This window comes from Mesoplodon bidens (genome assembly GCF_964165515.1).
Source record: "Mesoplodon bidens genome assembly, chromosome: 8".
NCBI lineage: Eukaryota > Metazoa > Chordata > Mammalia > Artiodactyla > Ziphiidae > Mesoplodon > Mesoplodon bidens.
In genome coordinates this window covers 32,498,147-32,518,324 of record NC_138165.1, presented here as the reverse complement: position 1 = coordinate 32,518,324, position 20,178 = coordinate 32,498,147, and the positions used below count along the sequence as shown (strand labels likewise).

General features: G+C 34.4%; 1 protein-coding gene across 1 annotated transcript in view; it reads right to left on the bottom strand.

Moving 5' to 3' along the window:
- The window catches only part of SCN1A (sodium voltage-gated channel alpha subunit 1), a gene marked incomplete at both ends in the record, with an annotated part of 86,258 nt that overhangs the window by 38,435 nt on the left and 27,645 nt on the right, over window positions 1-20,178 (bottom strand). The window contains 7 exons of the mRNA XM_081241748.1: window positions 10,208-10,690; window positions 12,222-12,578; window positions 14,059-14,232; window positions 15,627-15,865; window positions 16,672-16,804; window positions 18,057-18,437; window positions 19,399-19,683. Coding sequence (XP_081097874.1) covers window positions 10,208-10,690; window positions 12,222-12,578; window positions 14,059-14,232; window positions 15,627-15,865; window positions 16,672-16,804; window positions 18,057-18,437; window positions 19,399-19,683 — 2,052 coding nt within the window. The remainder of the gene's footprint in view (window positions 1-10,207; window positions 10,691-12,221; window positions 12,579-14,058; window positions 14,233-15,626; window positions 15,866-16,671; window positions 16,805-18,056; window positions 18,438-19,398; window positions 19,684-20,178) is intronic.

Here is a 20,178-nt window from a genome sequence, read left to right as displayed (position 1 = left end):
TGTTGTTTTTATTCCAAAGAGGCCTAAGATTAATAATTCATTTTAAAGGTATTTATTTAAACAGATTAGAGTAGTAATTTTGCTATCAGTAGCTATCACTACCTTATGTTTTTTGAGTCCTTTTAACTTCTAAACAGCTTTTAGATCCTCATAACATTCCTATAAGCACCACAGAACAGATGTACTCCTATTATAAATTAGGAAACTGGATAATATAGAGTTAGTGATTGCCCATAATAGAGTTAAGACCACCAGACTCTTAGTCTAGTATTCATAAAAATCAGCCCAAACTCAAAAAGATATTGAGTTCTTATTATGCATCAACATTATAGTAGGTGCTTCAGAGGATTAAAATTATATAAAACACAATTCATTGCCAAAACAACTTACTTTCTAATTGGGGAGATACGACTTTGTCTTTTGCATAGTCTCAGCAATTTTTCCCAGCTTTCAAAACTCCTCAAAATCTGTCCAAGCCTCCATTCTTTACTATTATTTTTCAGTAGAAACCCATATTTCTAGCTATTTATTTCCATGAGTCAAGAAACTTTCTGAGGTTTTAAAAACAATACTTTAAATTATTTGAAGGTTGAGGTCCATTGGGACTTTAAAAGGTGAGGAAATGTGACCCATGCTATGCCTTTTCTGCTTTTGGGGACCAAAAGGGGGAAAGTGTAGAAAAGATAGCTCTCAAATTTGTCCTGGAATGGGGGACAGTGATGCATGAGTATGTACCTTATGGAGGAAGTAAAACAAGTACCAGCCTCCATTTTACAGTGTTTCTTCATATCAGTCTATTCTTGGTTTCCTGGAAACAGACTATCTGCTCCTTGCTTATGCCTCTACTTTCAATTAGATTTTATGTCCCAGCAACAGCAAACTGCTAATTATTTCTAAACACACTCTATGCTTCATAGCTCTAGGTTTTTGCTCATTTATTCCTTCTCACTGGAATGCCCTTCAGAAAAATAGTTTTTTAAAATATTTTAAATGAGTTAACCATTATCAAGAATTTAATGAAAACAGTTTAAAAATTAGACAGAAAATACAAAATTTATCACTCTCTCCAGATAAACATGTAAAACAGTTTATGACAGATGGCAGAAGGCAAACAGCAAAAAAGGACAAATAGTAGAATATGTTACTAGTAATTCTTAATAGAAAACTTACCAAGAACAGAGTGTTGGGAATGCTACTAGTAATAATAACAATTTATTGAATACTTACAATTTGCTAGACACTGTGCTAAGTTCTTTACATTTACTATCTCATTTAATAATATTCCCCCAAAAGTAGGTGATTTTATTCCCATTTTTGAGATGAGGAAATTGAGGATTGGATAGTCAAGTAAGGTCACACAGTATGTGGCTAAAATAGAATTATATAACCCAGTATTTGGCTTCAGAGAATACTCCATTACCAACAACTTTATAATTATAGCCTCACATGTCTAAAAACAAATGTTTCAAAAATGGATAATAAACTATGAGCACTGGTAATTTTAACCCAAGGCACTAATATAATTTCAATAATGCCCATTGTAGATAAGACTCATTATTGAAATTCAGGAATGGAAACATTAATATATTAAAATGGAATAGGTCAAACAGAGGTCATGACAGGTAATATTTTTAGTCAATAAGGTATGTCCCAGTATGGAAATGCATATTTAAAGGTTGAAAGTTATCTTTCTAAAATGCAAATATACGTATGTGTGTGGATACATGTATATGTGTGTTTGTATACATATTTATTTATGAAGAGAGTCATCTTTCTAAATGCACATATGTATATATATAAGCAGAATCATGGCTCATTTGTATCCTTCATTATCTAATACATTCCTTAGCACATGGTAACTGTTGAATAAATTAAGGTAGGCAAAAGAATAAAGGACAAAACAGAAAAATCAAAATGGCAAAGCTACTTTAACGTATTACAGGCTGCATTCATAATGTAGAATAAAGAATCTTCATCTTTTGGGGTATTTATTTTTAGTTTAATTCCACTAAAAGCAGAGCATCTCATGATTTTGTACCTTGCTTTGATGAAGCAAGTACTATGTAAGACTAGGAGAGCAATGAAGAGAAACAATTTTGTATGGGTTTATTTCTAACCAAAAAGGAAGACATGGTAAAGGAAAATTGGGACAATATAGTAATCTATAAAAGAATATTTATAGAAAGCCAGATTCAAAAATGAATGAAAGAAATTGAAATGTAATGCAGATGAATAGAAGTTTCAGCATTTAATATAAAAATATCAACTGGATGAGAAACAACTGTATTTCAACAGCAATTCATGGGAAAAGAATAAGGGATTATTACTTTCCTTGAAGCCCAATATAAATTGACAAGGTGAAATGTTTACCGAAGATAAAAACAACGAAGTTCAATATTAGATTGAATCAGGAGAAAAATGGAGTCTGGATGATGGGAAATAAAACTATATTTTCAAGAATGCTCTCATCAGAGTAACTGTGATGAATACCTTCAAACTTCTTCAATTAAAAAGAGTTAAATGAGCTGGAAAAGTTTGATTTGAGTGCCTACTTTTTACCAAAAATGTACAAGTATATACGTTGCAACATAAAAGGAGAGACATACATGGATATCAGTGGTTATAATAAAATAATATGATACTTTGTAAGATGCATGAGCCTACAGCATGAGTTGTTTATTACCCACACTTTGTGCCTTATATCTCTGGGAACCAAAAAAGAAGCCACACATTCTGCCTAGGGTCAGGAAGACTCCATGATCACTACCTTTAAAGAGCTGAAACAGCGTTTCTTACACTTAAGAACTCCTTAACTTCAGGCCCTACACCCATGGACTTAGTGGTTGTACTCTATTAGAAAAGCAGTGCATTATAGTTCAGCACAGGCAACAAAAGCTTCACTCGCTAGTTCTTCCTAAATGTGCAATGTGCTCTGATATCATTATTTTATTAAATTAAAAAATTTTTAATTAGTGGTACAATAAATTGGTTTATCAACTCTTACTGGGTTATGACTCATAATCTGAGGAACAGTGCATTAAATTATCTCTAAAGTTTCTACTAAACATTTAAATTTTCAATTAATGCAGTGTTTGAAGATATAAAATGACAGAGTATGAAGAAATAGAACTTTCTCCAGTGGTTCAGTGGATGATCATTGCTTTTAATAAAGAGATCAGTGTTCCTGTTAGCCCTGATCAATACGAATAAAAATGTATGAGTATAAATTACGTCAAATTTTTGCAGAAAAGTATTCATTATGGATGGTTTTTGTAATAAAATAGTTTTGAGTAATGAAAATCTCACAACAAACAAAAGTCCAGGACCAGATGACTTCACAGGTGAATTCTACCAAACATTTAGAGGAGAGTTTACATCTATCTTTCTCAAGCTATTCCAAAATATTGCAGAAGAAGGAACACTTCCAAACTCATTCTATGAGGCCAGCATCACCCTGTTACCAAAACCAGACAAAGATGTCACTGATGAACATAGATATAAAAATCCTCAACAAAATATTAGCAAACCAAATCTAACAATACATTAAAAGGATCACACACCATGATCAAGTGGGATTTATCCCAGGGATGCAAGGATTTTTCAATATCTGCAAGTCAATCAATGTGATACAGTACATTAACAAATTGAAGAGTAAAAACCATATGATCATCTCAGTAGATGCAGAAAAAGCTTTTGATAAAATTCAACATCTATTTATGATAAACCCACTTTGTAGAGAGTTAACACATCTCAACATAATAAAGGCCATATATGACAAACCCACCGCTAACATCATACTTAATGGTGAAAAGCTGAAAGCATTTCCTTTAAGGTCAGGAACAAGACAACGATGTCCACTCTTGCCACTTTTATTTAACACAGCTTTGGAAGTCCTAACCATGGCAATCAAAGAAAAAAAGAAATAAAAAGAACCCAAATTGGAAAGAAGTGAAACTATCACTGTTTGCAGATGACATGATACAATACATAGAAAATCCTAAAGACACCACCAGAAAACTACTAGAGCTCATCAATGAATTTGGTACAGTTGCAGGATACAAAATTAATATACAGAAATCTGTTGCATTCCTATACACTAACAACAAACTACCAGGAAGAGAAATTAAGAAAACAATCCCATTTACCATTGCATCAAAAAGTATAAAATACTTAGGAATAAATCTACCTGAGGAGGCAAAAGAACTGTACTTGGAAAAAGAAATTGAAGAAATTGAAGATAACACAAACAGATGGAAATATATACCATGTTCTTGGATTGGAAGAATCGATATTATTAAAATGATCATCTTACACAAGGCAACCTATAGATTCAATGCAATCCCTATCAAAATATCAATGACATTTTCCACAGAACTAGAACAAATAATTTTAAAATTTGTATGGAAACCCAAAAGATCCCAAATAGACAAAACAATCTTGAGAAAGAAAAATGGAGCTGGAGGAATCATGCTCCCTGACTTCAGATTATGCTACAAAGCTACAGTAATCAAAAAGTGTGGTACTGGCACAAAAACAGACACATAGATCAATGGATAGAGAGCCCAGATATAAACCCACACACTTATGGTCAATTAATCTATGACAAAGGAGGCAAGAATATACAATGGGGAAAAGACAGTCTCTTCAATAAGTGATGCTGTGAAAACTGGACAGCTACATGTAAAGAATGAAATTAGAAGATTCTCTAACACCATATACAAAAACAAACTCAAAATGGATTAAAGAGCTGAATGTAAGACCGGATACTATAAAACTCCTAGTGGAAAGCATAGGCAGAACACTCTTTGACATAAATTATAGCAATATTTTTTTGGATCTGTCTCCTAAAGCAAAAGTGAACAAATGGGACCTAATTAAACTTAAAAGCTTTTGCACAGCAAAGGAGACCATCGACAAAATAAAAAGACAACCTACTGAATGGGAGAAAATATTTGCAAATGATATGACCAATAAGGGGTTACTATCTAACATATAAACAGGTCATGTAACTCAACATCAAAAAATACAAAAACAAAAAACCAACCAGATTAAAAAATGGGCAGAAGAGCTGAATAGACATTTTTCCAAAGAGGAAATGCAAATGGCCAATAGGAACATGAAAAGATGCTCAACATCACTAAATCATCAGCGAAATGCAAATCAAAACCACAATGGGATATCACCTCACATACGTCAGAATGGCTGTCATCAAAAAGAATACACATAACAAATGTTGGTGAGGATGTGCAGAAAAGGGAACCCTTGTACACTGTTGGTGGGTATATAAATTGGTGGAGCCATGTGGTATGGAGGTATGGAGGTTCCTCAAAAAACTAACATTAGAACTACCACATGACCCAGCAATTCCATTCCCAGGAATATATCTGAAAACAACAACAACAAAAAAAACTAATTTGAAAAGATACATGCACCCCAATGTTCATAGCAGCATTATTTACAATTGCCAAGATATGGAAGCAACCTAAGTGTCTGTCAACAGATGAATGGATAAAGAAGATGTGGCATATACATACAATGGAGTACTACTCAGTCATAAAAAAGAATGAAATTTTGCCATTTGCAGCAACATGGATGGACTTGGAGGGCATTATGCTAAGTGAAATAAGTCAGAGAGAGAAAGACAAATACTGTGTTATATCACTTATATGTGGTATCTAAAAAATGCAAAAAAACTAGTGAATAAATGAAAAAGAAGCAGACTCACAGATATAAAGAACAAACTAGTGGTTACCAGCGAGGAGAGGGAAGAGGGGAGGGGCAATATAGGGGTAAGGGAGTAAGAAGTACAAACTATTAGTCCAAAAATAAGCTATAAGGAAATATTGGACAACACAGGAAATACAGCCAATATTTTATAACTATAAATGTAGTATAACCATTAACAATTGTGAATCACTATTATATTGTATACCTGTAACTTATATAATATTGTCCATCAACTATACTTCAGTAGAAAAAGAAAAACATGTTTTAATGAAACAGATAGCATGTAGTAGTTATTAGTATTCATCAAATATTAAATAAAGGTATGAAGATTCAAGACAAAGAAAATCAGACTAGGAAGAATACTGCCAAGTTTAACAGAACTTCAGAACCAATTTTGGAAATATAAAGATAACAACTAAAAAAATCAGCCTCCATCAGATTCTTTAGCAAAACTCAAGTTTTTAATGAACAAAGTCTGAACTGAAATAATATTCAAATTAAAAATCCTGAAAAAATTTCACAATGCTTTGCAAAAATGATCTGTAATTTTTATCTCCCAAATCCATTTCCATAGACATGTGAAATGTAATGAGGATCTACCCACAATTACATCTCTACATGCTTTCTCTCCCCCTATCATTACACAAATCTGATTTACCTAAGGAAGCCCACAGGCTGGGGTCAAGGCAGCAACTTCCAGCTCTGATATTAGCTCCACTCTGAAGAGTAGTGGATGACTTAGCCTATTCAGAGACTTATAAAAGCTCGAAACATCTTTAAAGGGACATAAGCAATAATTCACATGCTTATGATATCTTACTTGATCAACTGTGAAAATGCATTACCTTGGACATGGTAATATTCTAGTAGAACTTTATCCCTAATAAAATATTGTTGATAGTATTTGATCCTCTGAATATTTTAAATATTTAGTATTTAAAGTATTTTAAAATATTTAGACTATATGAATTAATGTAATCCATCACATCAATAATCTAAAGAAGAAACATCACATGATGATATCAGTGGATGCAGAGGAAACATTTGACAACAAATAGCACCCATTCATGATAAAAATCTCTCAGTAAACTAGGAATAGAGAGAAACTTTCTTAACTTGATAAAGACCATCTACAAAAAACCTATAGCTAACATTGTACTTAATAATCAGAAACTAAAAGCTTTCCTACTAAGATCAGGAACAAGACAAGTATATCCCTTCTCACCACTCCTTTTCAACACTGTACTGGAAGTCATAACTAATGCAATTAGACCAGAAAAGGAAACAAAAAGTATACTGATTAGGAAGCAAGAAGTAAAACTGTCTTTGTTGGCAGATGACATTATTGTTTATGTAGAAAATCCAAAGAATCTACAAAACATAAAAAAAAAAAAACAAAAACCTCCTGGAACTAATAAGTGATTACAACAAGGTTGCAGATTACAAAGTTAATACACAAAAGTTCATCACTTTCCTATGGACTAACATTTAACAAGTGGGGTTTGAAATTTTAAAATGCCATTATGTTAGCACTGCATAAATAAAATACTTAGGTATAAATCTAATGTGTATAAGATCTATATGAGGAAAACTATAAAACTCTAATGAAAGAAACAAAGAACTAAATAAAGTGGGAGATATTCTATGTTCATGAATAGGAAGACTCAATAATGTCAAGATGTCAGTTTTTCCCAACTTGGTCTATATTGATCTATTGATCAATGCAATCTCAATCAAACTCCCAACAAGTTATTGTGTCAATATCTACAAACTGATTCTAAAGTGTATATGAAGAGGCAAAAGACCTAGAATAGCTAACACAATACCAAAGGAAAAGGACAAAGTCAGGATTGCCACTACCTGATTTCAAGACATACTATAAAGCTATAGTAATCAAGACAGTGCGGTACGGGTGAAAGAATAGACAAACAGATCAACAGAATAGAATAGAAACCCCAGAAATATACCCACATGAATATAGTCAACAGATCTTTGGTAAAGGAGCAAAGGCAATATTATGGAGCAAAGATAGTATTTTCCAACAAATGGTACTGGAACTACTGGACATCTACAGGCAAAAAATGAATCTAGACACAGACCTTATACCCTTCACAGAAATTAACTCAAAATGGATCACAGACCTAAATGTAAACATGCAAAGCTATAAATCTCCTAGAAGATAACAGGAGAAAATATAATGATCTTGGACAAGGTGATGACTTTTTAGATACGATACCAAAAGCACAATACATGACAGAGAGAGTTAATAAACTGGATTTAATTAAAATTTAAAATATCTGCTCTGTGAAAGACATTGTCAAGAGAGTAAGAAGACAAGTCACATTAGGAGAAAATATTTGCAAAAACAAAGCTGATAAAGGACTGTTATTCAAAATGTACAAAGAATTCTCAAAACTTAACAATAAGAAAACAAACGACTTGATCAAAAAACAGGTCAAAGCTCTTAAAAGATACCTCATCAAAGAAGACATACAGATGACAAAGAAGCATATAAAAAGATGCTCCACATCATATGTCATCATAAAATGTAAATTAAAAAACAATGGGGTACCACTACACATCTATTAAAATGGCCAAAATCCAGAACACTGACAACACCAAATGCTGTGGGGCAACAGGAGCTCTCATTCATTGCTAGTGGCTGTGCAAAACTATACAGCCACTTTGGAACACAGTTTGGCAATTTCTTACAAAACAAAACACTTAGCATACCATCCAGAAATTGCCATCCCTGGTACTTAACCAAATGAGCTGAAAACTTATATCCACACAGAAACCTGCACATGGATGTTTAGAGCAGCTTTATTCACATTTGCCAAAACTTGGAAGCAACCAAGATGTCCTTCAGTGGGTGAATGGATAACTAAACATCCAGACGACAAATTATTACTTAGCACTGAAAGAAATGAACTATCAAGCCATAAAAAGACACAGAAGAAACTTGAATATGTATTACTAAATAAAGGAAGCCAATGTGAAAAGGCTACATATCACACGACTCCAACTATATAACACTCTGGAAAAGGCAAAAACAGTTACAGATCAGTGACTGCCAGGGGTTAGCATAGAGGGAAGGATGAATAGGCATAGCACAGAGTATTTTTAGGCCCATGAAACTGCTCTGTGTGATACTATAAGGGTGGATAAATGTCTTTATACGTTTGTCCAGACTCATAAAATGGACAATACTAAGAGTGAACCCAAATGTAAACTATGGACTTTGGGTGATAATGACACACCAATGTAGATTCTGCAACTGTAACAAATATACCACTCTGGTAGGGGATGGTGATAATGGGGGAGGTTATATATGTGTGGGGGGCAGGGAGTATGTGGAAATTTTTCTGCCTTCCTTTCAATTTTTATGTAAACCTAAAACTGTTATAAAAAATAGTCTTTAAATAAATATTTAAAATTTGGACTGTGTAACCTAAGGCACCTTACCATTTTTGGGACTTCCACACAATAAGTGGGAAATGAAGGTGGTTTGTTCTAGACTTCTTCGGAATTATCTTTTATATCCATTAGAGTTTTAGTTTAATATTTCTAAGTCAGTTACTATGGACTGAATTGTGTTACCTCAAAATTAATATTTTGAAGCCCTAACTCCCACTGTGACTCTATTTGGAGATATGTCCTGTGAAGTAGTGATAAAGGTTAAGTGAGGTCATAAGGGTGCAATCCTAATCCAGCAGGGCTTGTGCTCTTATAAGAAGAAGAGAGACCAGAGCTATTTATCCATGCCCATACATTGAGGAGCAGCCAAATGAGGACACAGAAGGCAGCTATCCACACCCCAAGGTGAGAGCTCTCCCCAGACACTGACCCTCCTAGCACCTTGACCTTGGACTTTCCAGTCTCCAGAAATGTGAGAAAATAAATTTTGATTGTTTCAGCCACCCAGTGTGTGGTACACTGTTATGGCAGCCTGGAAGATTAATATGCAGATCAATGTAATTTTAATCGGAGGAATGACATAGACTATTTCTTGTTACTCAGTTCTCTTCCATGGAAGTGAGCTAATGAGTATGGTGTCAGATATACAAAATGCATAAAGAAAGATTATGAATTCAATTCTCAGCTATACCCCCTCATTAGCTACATGATCTTAAACTTCCTAAGCTAGTTTTCTTATCTGAAAAGTTAGAAAAATAACACATCCTTCTGAGGTTATTACAAGGATTAAATCTGATGATGCTTGTTCATTTCTTGGATCGTTCATTCATTCATCATCTAACAAATATCCATTACTTAGGATGAGAAAACTTACACATATACTATATTATTCTTCAATTTATTAATCACCTCACTGAGCTTAAATCTTTGGTTCTTCAATGAAAAAATATTTTATATGATGGCAAAAATATTCTACATGGAGAATATACAATCATAAATACAGGCAATATAATACAAGTATACACATATACATTTATACCCACCCACATCTATAAAATCTTACCTCTTTGCTTTCTTCCAGATCTGATTCACTACTAAAGTCCTCTGTGTTTAAATTTTCAAAGTCAGACTCTCCTACAGCAATCGGTACAGTCACAGTAAGACTGGGATTGTTTATGAACGACATGTAATCACTTTCATCGATAATGTATTTTTCAACACTGCTGCCAGTTCCTATTCCACTTGTGGTTCCATTTACATCTTTAAGATAGTCAAGATCTTTCCCAATTTCTGTTGTATGATTGGACATACAACTGTCTTTCTTGTTGTTTAGATCATCAAGTGGTTTAATTTCATCTAAAATCTTTTGTTTTCTAATGAAGGACTGTTGAATAAATTCATATATTTTTCTCTTCACATAAGCTATTCCCTTGTGCATCCTATCCACAGCAATTTGGAGATTGTTCATTTCATTATCATCATCAGTGGCTGCAAGGTTGTCTGCACTAAATGAGCTCAGGAGCAAGGCCAAAAAGAGGTTCAGGACCTTAAAAATAATACAAACATCATTATAATCTCACCCCAATGTGAAGAAGAGCAGATTGAGATCACTTATTTCTCGAAGTGTGGAGGAACTATAAGTTCTAACAACTAGACAAGAAAGAAACACCACAGCATAGTGATCAGAAGTTGGGTGATCTAGGGACTTCCCTGGTGGCACAGTGGCTAAGAATCCGCCTGCCAATGCAGGGGACATGGGTTCGATCCCTGGTCCGGGAAGATCCCACATGCCGTGGAGCAACTAAGCCCGTGCGCCACAACTACTGAAGCCCGTGCGCCTAGAGCCCATGCTCCACAGCAAGAGAAGCCACTGCAAGGAGAAGCTCACGCACTGCAACAAAGAGTAGCCCCTGCTAGCTGCAACTATAGAAAGCCTGCACACAGAAACGAAGACCCAACGCAGCTAAAATAAATAAATTAATTAATTAAAAAAAAAAAAAGAAATTGGGTGATCTGAATTTGTGGTCTGGTTCGATAGCTACTTCACTATTCATCCATGGGCAAAGACATGATTTCTGTTGGTCTCAAGTTCCCCTACTTATAAAATGAAGATGCTAAATGAGCTGACCTATGGTTTTACTAAATTTAAAATTGTATGATTATAAGAAACAAGATTAATACATGTTCTATATAAGAGCTCTAAACTTAAAATTCATCAGTGTTTAAAATTATGCACTTAAATGCATTTTAGTTTCTTTTTTGATGAAGAGAGATATTAAATTGGATATTAATTGAAAAATAACCATTATCACCCAGAATGAGAATTATGAGCTTAACATAGGCATCGACACATGTTTTCTTGATCTACTGAATTTCTCATACCCCACTGTTCACTAATTAGGCAACTGTTCATAGTCAGTCGCTAATATTTCCATGAGACTGTAATATTAATATACATATCCTTTGGAGTATATTGTATATTTCTATACTATAACCGTAATGTTCCAAATTTAAGAGAAAGGGTTGATCAGTTACTTCATTTGGGTAATCTCAGGCATCATTAGCCAACCTTTGTTTCATTAATAGAGCCACTAAAGGATTGGTTAATCCAGGTTGGTTCATGCAACTGCCATATGACATAAGAGTGACTGAATGCTAACTACCATGAATGGGCAAGGAAAAGGTGAAATAAATAGGAACATTTAAAGGCACCAGTTTTTAGTCCTATACTGGCAAGTAAGATTGGGTTTTCTCTAAGTTTATTATTCAGACTTCTCCCTTCCTTGGATCTGAATTTATGAAATGTTCCCAACATTTCCTACTAGACCTGTCTTCAATATGATACTCTATTAGAATTCACATAATAAATGTGATGAAATGATTGACAAAATGGAGTTGAGTATAAATATTGTATGGTCACTGCTATATGGTTGTGTTGTCAAAGTGAGACTGTAAGTGTATCAAAGGTAATAGACTTTTAAAATTAATAATCATAGTCTTTGTTTTGGACAAAATGGTCATCATTTCATTATGCTCTTAATGTATTTCTGAAACACATTTCTTAAATGGGTACATACCACCAGGTTTCCAATGACCATGACCATCATGAAGACAGTAAGGCACATGGCTTGACCAGCGACCTCCATGCAGTCCCACATGGTCTCTATCCACTCTCCACACAGCACTCGGAACACAATCAGGAAGGAGTGGAAGAAGTCATTCATGTGCCAACGAGGGAGCTTACACTCACTGTTGATCTTACAGACACAATCTTTGTAGCTTTTACCAAAGAGTTGCATGCCGACCACAGCAAAAATGAAGACAATGATGGCCAACACCAAGGTTAGATTTCCCAGAGCCCCCACTGAATTACCGATGATCTTTATTAGCATATTTAATGTTGGCCAAGACTTTGCCAACTTGAAAACTCGGAGCTGGAAAATTAAAAAAATAATGTATATTATTATGATCAATCTTTAAAAGCATTACATATATTGAGGTTTACCAAGAAGTGATTAAAATTGAATTTCTTACAACATCTGCTATACAGATGTTATAACTAAGCATGGTGAAGGATGTTAACTGGACTTACTGTAGTGATCATTTTGCAATATATACAAATATTAGATAATATGTTGTATACCTGAAACTAATATAATGTTATATCAATTATACCTCAATAAGAAAGATATATCTATAACAAAAGACATTAAAAAAAAGAAAGCTAGTGGATATCCTGGACCACTACAGATTGCAGAACTTACAATCTACCCACTACTGATTGCAGAACTTACAATCTACCAATCTTCACTGGGGAAATATGCAAGAGCCACCTTGCATTCTTGCACTTTGCTTTCCAAACTTTTAAATCCGTCCACCTCTGGACCTTAACCAATTAGAAATGACCTGGGGTCACTGCACTGTCATAACACCACTCTCCTAAGCAAAAGGCATGGAGAGCAGGCTGGATGTCTTTGTGTCAGTGTTTGTCTTTACTCCAAGACACATTTCCTAATCTATCAAGGACAGAGAGCTGTGAGCAAATGTTGCACTTTACCAAATAAGAAGTAAAGGTCTTCCCATAGGGAGCTTCTTATCTAAAAACAAAACAAAACAAACAAAAAAACCAAAACAAAAAGACTCTCTTACATCTGCCCTGCCCTTAATCACTTTCAGGTGCATGGCTAATTTTTGGACCCCCCTAATATTAACATCTGATCTCAATGATCTCTGCTCAAAGATACTCATTTGTCAATAACATTCAAAGTACCATCACATTGAGCCCTGCTATAAGTAGAGAAAAGTGTTTATTATTCATAATGCTCCTTTGGAGCACTGACATAGCTAGATGCACCTGCATTTAAAAACCTGCAACACTTCCCATGACTTTATAATTCTTTCTCTGATTTGCAAGGACATATATGTGAATCAGCGGACACAGCAAGAAATCCTACAGATTTCTCTTGTCTGATTTTGGGAAGGAGCATATTTTCCAGAGGTAGAATTAGGAAGAGTTTCTACATGCACATCTTATATCTGATTGTCATCCACCACTATAAAAGGGTGTTTATATTTTCAAAGCACTATTAAAATGTGATACATTTTCATTAAAATATTTTCTTAGATCCAGAAATATTAACTATAGTCATATCTAGAAACAATAATTAGTCAGAATGGTAACTGAGCAATATATGAAACTTTATGTGACTAGGATTTTTGCAATAAAGTTTTTTCTAAATAAGTGGGAACAATTTTTTTTTCATTTTTTTCCATTTAGGGATTGTTTTTGACAATGCAAATGTTACACAAAAACTTAAAATGTTAATGGTGTGTGGTAAAACCTATGATGTAAAACCTATGATGCTTGTTGGAAAGGTTTTTGTCTTTGTGCTGTTTTGTTTTGTTTTGTTTTACCAATCGGAATGAACGGAGAACTGATAATCCTTCCACGTTGGCCAGGCCAAGTTCTACCAGGCTAAGCGTTACAATAAAACCATCAAAGATATTCCAGCCTTCTTGGAAATAATAGTAAGGATCCATGGCAATAATTTTCAGAAACATTTCTGCTGTAAAGATCCCAGTGAAAACCTAAGATCAAAACAAAGTTACTCTAATTCCATCAGATAATGATAAAGTAGAATGACATAATATTTGCTCTTAGAACAAAATGTTTATACTAGTAATGATTATATTACTAGCTTACATTTGCATAGTAATTTATAGTTGATGAAAAGCTCTCATATAAGTTTTTCATTTTATCCTCAACAGAAACGTTATTAAACACATAATTCAGGTATTATAACCATGACTTTACAGATGAGAAAACAGGTCTTCAGATGGGTGCAATGATTTGCCGAATATCAACTAGAAAACAGCAAAACTAGGATTGAGAGCAAATCTATTTTCACCAGTGTTCTTTCCATCACATCAAACTGCATTTTCCTTCAGACTTCATACAGCACAGCAACTAACAAGATTTTCCCATAAACAGTTTTATGTATCTATAAGCTAATTCACATTTCCCTCTAATCAGATAGTTGTCATTATACATATGTATCTATATTATAATATGTGCATTACTATTATCAGTATTTGTTATGCACATGAAAAAAATTAATTTACTTCCATAGTATTGGGTTGGCCAACCCGCTTACGTAACATCTTACAGAAAAATCCGAACAAACTTTTTGGTTAAACTTATATAAATACTAGAGCTTTAAAAATAGAAATACTATAATTCAGGATGCTTTACATGTTTTGCTTTCCACCATCAAAAACCTTAAACCCTAAAACAAATATTATGGAAAATGCATACATTATTTTAGAGACCATTCTTTCAGCAAATAAAAGCTAACATTCCTATGTTGAGTCAACAGACAAACACTTTAATAATTTATGTTTTTTAAGCACAGAAGAGAAAGAATTTAGTGGCAACCTTTACCAAAAGTAGTAATCATATAATACACAAAATGTACTGGACGTTTTCAATATTTTATGGATTTGATCTAAAATAGATGGATTAAACAATACATGGTCTACCCAGATCCTGGAAGCAGAAAAGCTGTAGACATTTTTGAATTGTTAAACTATTGCTTATAATGATGATGACTAAGCAAGATAAAAAGATCTGCAATTTTATTTTAGCCTTCTACAGGTAGGGAAACTGTGATAACATCATTTCAAAAAGTGTATCCTTAAACTATGGACTGCTTCTGTGCCTTGAAATAGCTATAAATATCAATATTGACTTCTCAAGTAGTACTGTAGGCCTGTGCCTATTGCTCACCTTCTCAGTTTCTGCTTTGATCTTAAGGGCTGTTATTTTTGGCAAAAGTAGGATATATCCAGCTAGATATAATTCCCAACTTTTGGGAGCCAAGAGGTAGAAAGGGTGGTGGAAAGACTGCTATAAGTTATTAAATGTAGAGTTTCTCAAACAGAAAGTTTGAAGACTGAACACATTTACCTTCCCATATGCTTACCAAGTTTCCTACTGTAAGTACATTATTGAAATGGTCCGTCATGGGATAGTGTTCCATGGCCATGAACAGAGTATTTAAGACAATACAGATGGTGATGGCCAGGTCAACAAATGGGTCCATCACAACCAGGTTGACAATATGTTTCACTTTTAACCAATATGGCGAACAGTCCCAGATTAAGAACATGTTGGAAAATTTATACCAACAGGGTGGGCATTTCTGCCTGGATTCTTCAAGTTCTAGATTAAAAAAAAATAGATAAAAACAACCACCAAAAGATATTTTTACACACATATATTCCTTTCAAATCGACTAGACTTCTTTTCAGTAACCAACACATTTCCATTTGCAACAGTCAACCTCTTTTATACTTGATTTTAAAAAACTATACAATTTAATCTTTAGACGGCCCAAAATATTTCTTCACACATAAACATAGAACAGAGGTAGCAAAGAATGGTTTTCTTCTCTTATGCATTGATACTGTGGTTCCATATTTTGCCTTAAGTTAAGTGAATGGTCTTTTAAATGAAGTCTCAATAGGAATATGGGTTGGAGTAGTGCAGACTGTGTGTAGTCCTATGTTAATGTCTAGCTATGGTGTCATCCTCAGGCTATAAGAGATAGGACAGAGAGATAGGGTAGAGCCAAGAAAAATCTTTTTAATTTGTTTTTATTTTGTGAGAATGACCCACTCCTCCGCTCCAATCTTGAGAGTATTTAGGAAGTCCTATGCTAAGTGGAACAGAAGAGAGGAACACCATGACTAATGGGATTAGAAACCCCTAACAGAAATGCTTTATTCTGCATTTTCCAGGAGTTGCCACACACAGGATACATTCTTTAGTTTCAATATCATGGAATTTAAGTAACTTTTTTTAAAGCTTCTAGAATACAGGAGTAAGTATAACAAATAACTCTTAAATAAGACCTATTATGTTCTCTTTAGAATACACTGCTTCCAACTCACAGAGACATTCGTTTTGAATGAGACAATATAAGCTCAGTGAAAACAACTGAAACGGAGATGGAATTTGTTACAAACCTTCTACTGTATTTGTTAAAATGCTGGCTATGCTCATTGCTCTTTGCCTTTGAGAAGGATCTTCTAGAAAGTCCATGGAAACATGAAAAGAACTTGACCTTCTCTTTCTCATTTCAGTTTCAGTGGTTGTTCCCTGTAAAGAAAATGCTAATGTATTAAATGATTAACTTGAGCAATATGATAAGTGAACAACCAATGTGACACTGTGAAATTCATGAAACACATGCGACATGCACATTTATATTTAATTGGTGATGGCAGATATTGCTGACTTATTGTATCATTAGCCTGGAATGTCCAAACTGTTAACCATTTACTCATATAGCAAAAACTGAGGGTTTTTTTTCTTACCCTCTGATTTCATAATTTTATGAGACATAATGTAATTTGGATATGATTGATAAATTTGTGAGAGACATATTTAACAATTTCCTTATTTCTGAACTAATAGTAAAAAGTAGTAACTTGAAACGACATCTAAATGATCAAGGCATTTTACGTTGAGAAGGTAGCCCTTTATTTTTAAAGAAATACAAATAATTACAACACTCGTAGCTGCCATCTCATTTTCTGGACACAAGACATAGATGATCATTGACAACACAAACTGTATGTTAAAAAAATAACAACACATGCTGCATGGACAACAGTTTCATCCAGGGTACCAAAGCAATAAGTCATCTAATTCTGACTTAGTCATGCCTCACCATGCTGATATATTTCCAAGTCTAATAAGAGGCAGCATGTGTTTAGAAATTCCTCATCTGGGTATACATTCACAAACACATAACATACCTTTGTACACAGACAATTCTTTTATCTGCCTGTATTAATATTTTTTTGTGTCTCTTCATTTAGATTAGTTTTGAGAAGACCTATATCAGCATTTTTTTTAGTAAGACAAATATGAGTACTAGAAATTTTAAGATAATATTGAAGCTATCTATTTAGGCACAGTGTTCTTGAAAATCTTCTAAACTAAAGCAGAGCTATAATGAAGAAGCCATTGGAAAGATTTATTATACACCCTTTACAGTTAGACGTAAGAATCGTTCATTTACTCTTACACCAGAGCTTTAGAGGATGTCCTGCTGTCTAAGTTCAGCATGGGTATATAGCAAATCCTCCAACTGGAAGCAGTCATGTACTATTGTGTTTAATTTATCCTTAGCAAGTTTAATAAGTAAATGCATTCAGTTGTTATGCAAGAAGGTGCTGAGGCCTTAAGTTTTAGTTGGATACTCTCTTAAAGATATTAAAAGATGCAGGTGCATTCACAGCTTGACCAACCAGGAATCATTCTCAAGGGGTTCCATTCTGTAGAAACACTGGCTGGTGCAGCAATAATGGGCCAGCCATGCCTGAACTATTTAAAACTTCCTTACATTGTCATCAGTAGCTGGCTTATCTATTATCACCTCTGGTAGAAGCTGTCCAACAGGCGATGTAGGAACTGAAGGTCCACCAACCAAGGAAACCACACCATTGCAATCCACAGTACTGTGCATCTTCCCATTGGCTGGAAACACGGCCAGCATCCGGGACGACCTACTGGTCTGACTCAGGTTACTGTTGCGTCGCTCTCCATGTCGTTGGGGCACAAATAAGGAGTCTCTGCGGCTTTCATTATCCTCGAAGGTGCTGTGTTCATCATCAGCAAAGTCATTCTCTGATCCCACATCCTTTGCTCGCCCTCTGAAGCTGAAAAGGCTTGTTCTGCTATTTCGCCTTGGAGAAAATAAGGAGCCACGGATGCTCAACAAAGACTAAAAGTTTGAAACCAAAAAAATAATAATAATAAAATCATATTAATATGGCCATTTGGAATGTGTTTTTATTTTGCAAGATTAAGTTAAGGGGGACTTCAGCATTCAAAACAGAATGTGATTCATTCTTTTTTGATTAACATTCTCGTTTTATGTGCATTTAGATTAAATTAAATTACTTTTCTAAGAGACGGTTTCTAGCCCTTGAGATTAATGACTGGGGAGATAGATCGCAAGTTAAAGATATTGAAAAACAAAACCCTGAACCACCATATTTCATATTCAAAAGCAAGCATCTTTAGCACCTTACTATGGACATTGTAAACAATAAATATCAGTAGCATGGCCTTGACAGGGGCACGTTTGTTTCCGCTGCTCTTTCCCTTCAAGAAATCTAACACTTTTCACAAATTGTTTTAGTCTGTCTTTCTAAAATCACTTTAAATTAATTATTGTTCTTGTTGCAGCTAAAAGGCACAGTGTTGTTGGAACTTGAAGACTTCTGAAATTCAGAGTGATGTGCTTTTTGATAAAGTATACCATGACTAATATTTTCAGAAGCATGCATGATAGTTTATAAAGTAGTCAGGGGTAAAAAAGCAATATAAAATAACCAAAAAGACATTACTGATCAGTTATCTACAATTTTTTTCTCATTAAAAAGGCTGCAGACCAGAAAGATGAAATGTCATTAGTTACAACAAGTACCAGCAGACAGGTTCAGGTGAGAATCTGGGTCTCCTGACTTTCAATGCAGTGTTATCTCAACTACACCCCACTGTAGATTTACCTGTGCAAACTAAGATTTTCTCATAACTATGTACAGAAAGGATAGGTTTAAATATAATAAACACAGCAGTCAATTCAGCTGATAAAAATTCATAAGTTGTATTTAATTCCTCCCCCTCTCTTCAGTGTTCTAATTTCCATCCATGCATCATTTAACTCAGCAGTGCCATACCTGGTGTGGGGAGGAGTACCTCTTTTCATATGTCAACCGATTCCCTTCTATGGAGAAGCGAAACCCTTTCCTCCTGATGCTGTCTTCAGATTCAGATTTATGGAATTCATCGTCATCTTTCTCTTCTCCACCAGACTGCTCTTTCTGTTTTCTTTTCCTTCTCCGATTTCTTCTTTCTTTTGCACTCTTGGAACTCAACTTGGAGGCTTCAGATGAGCTGTCTGAGAGCCCGTCTGCTGCACTAGGTTCTCTGGAATGCACTGAGGCAGTTACAGCCGCTGCCTGCTACATTGAGGAGAAATGGTCTTAGCATGGAACTAGAGATGACTTTACCTTTAAAAAAATAGCCAAAGTATTTGCAAAGCATTTTTAAAAGAATTTAGCTGACTCCAGCTAGTCTTACATCGAAGAAACTCTGCAAGTATAAAAGAAAAAAATTTTTCTTTCCATCAAATAAAGGATTTTAGTTAATTTGGTTTTCTTTGTGATAACATTGATTACATTTGTATGATGTTTTACAGACTGCATATTCAAAAGGACCAATCAGACAATAACAAGAACATAAATTCATATTACTTTTGGGATTTGCTTTACTCTAAAAATTGGTATCTAATTAGCACTGTCTTTTTTTTTTTTTCTCACTGAAAAAAAACTGGGGCATGGAAGAAAAGCTGATCAGTAACTTGGGGTCTAATCCAAAGATAGGAGGAATGAGAACAAGAGCTGAGATCCTCTTTCCAGTTACTGAAACAGGGTTGTCCAATACTCTCACAATATTAT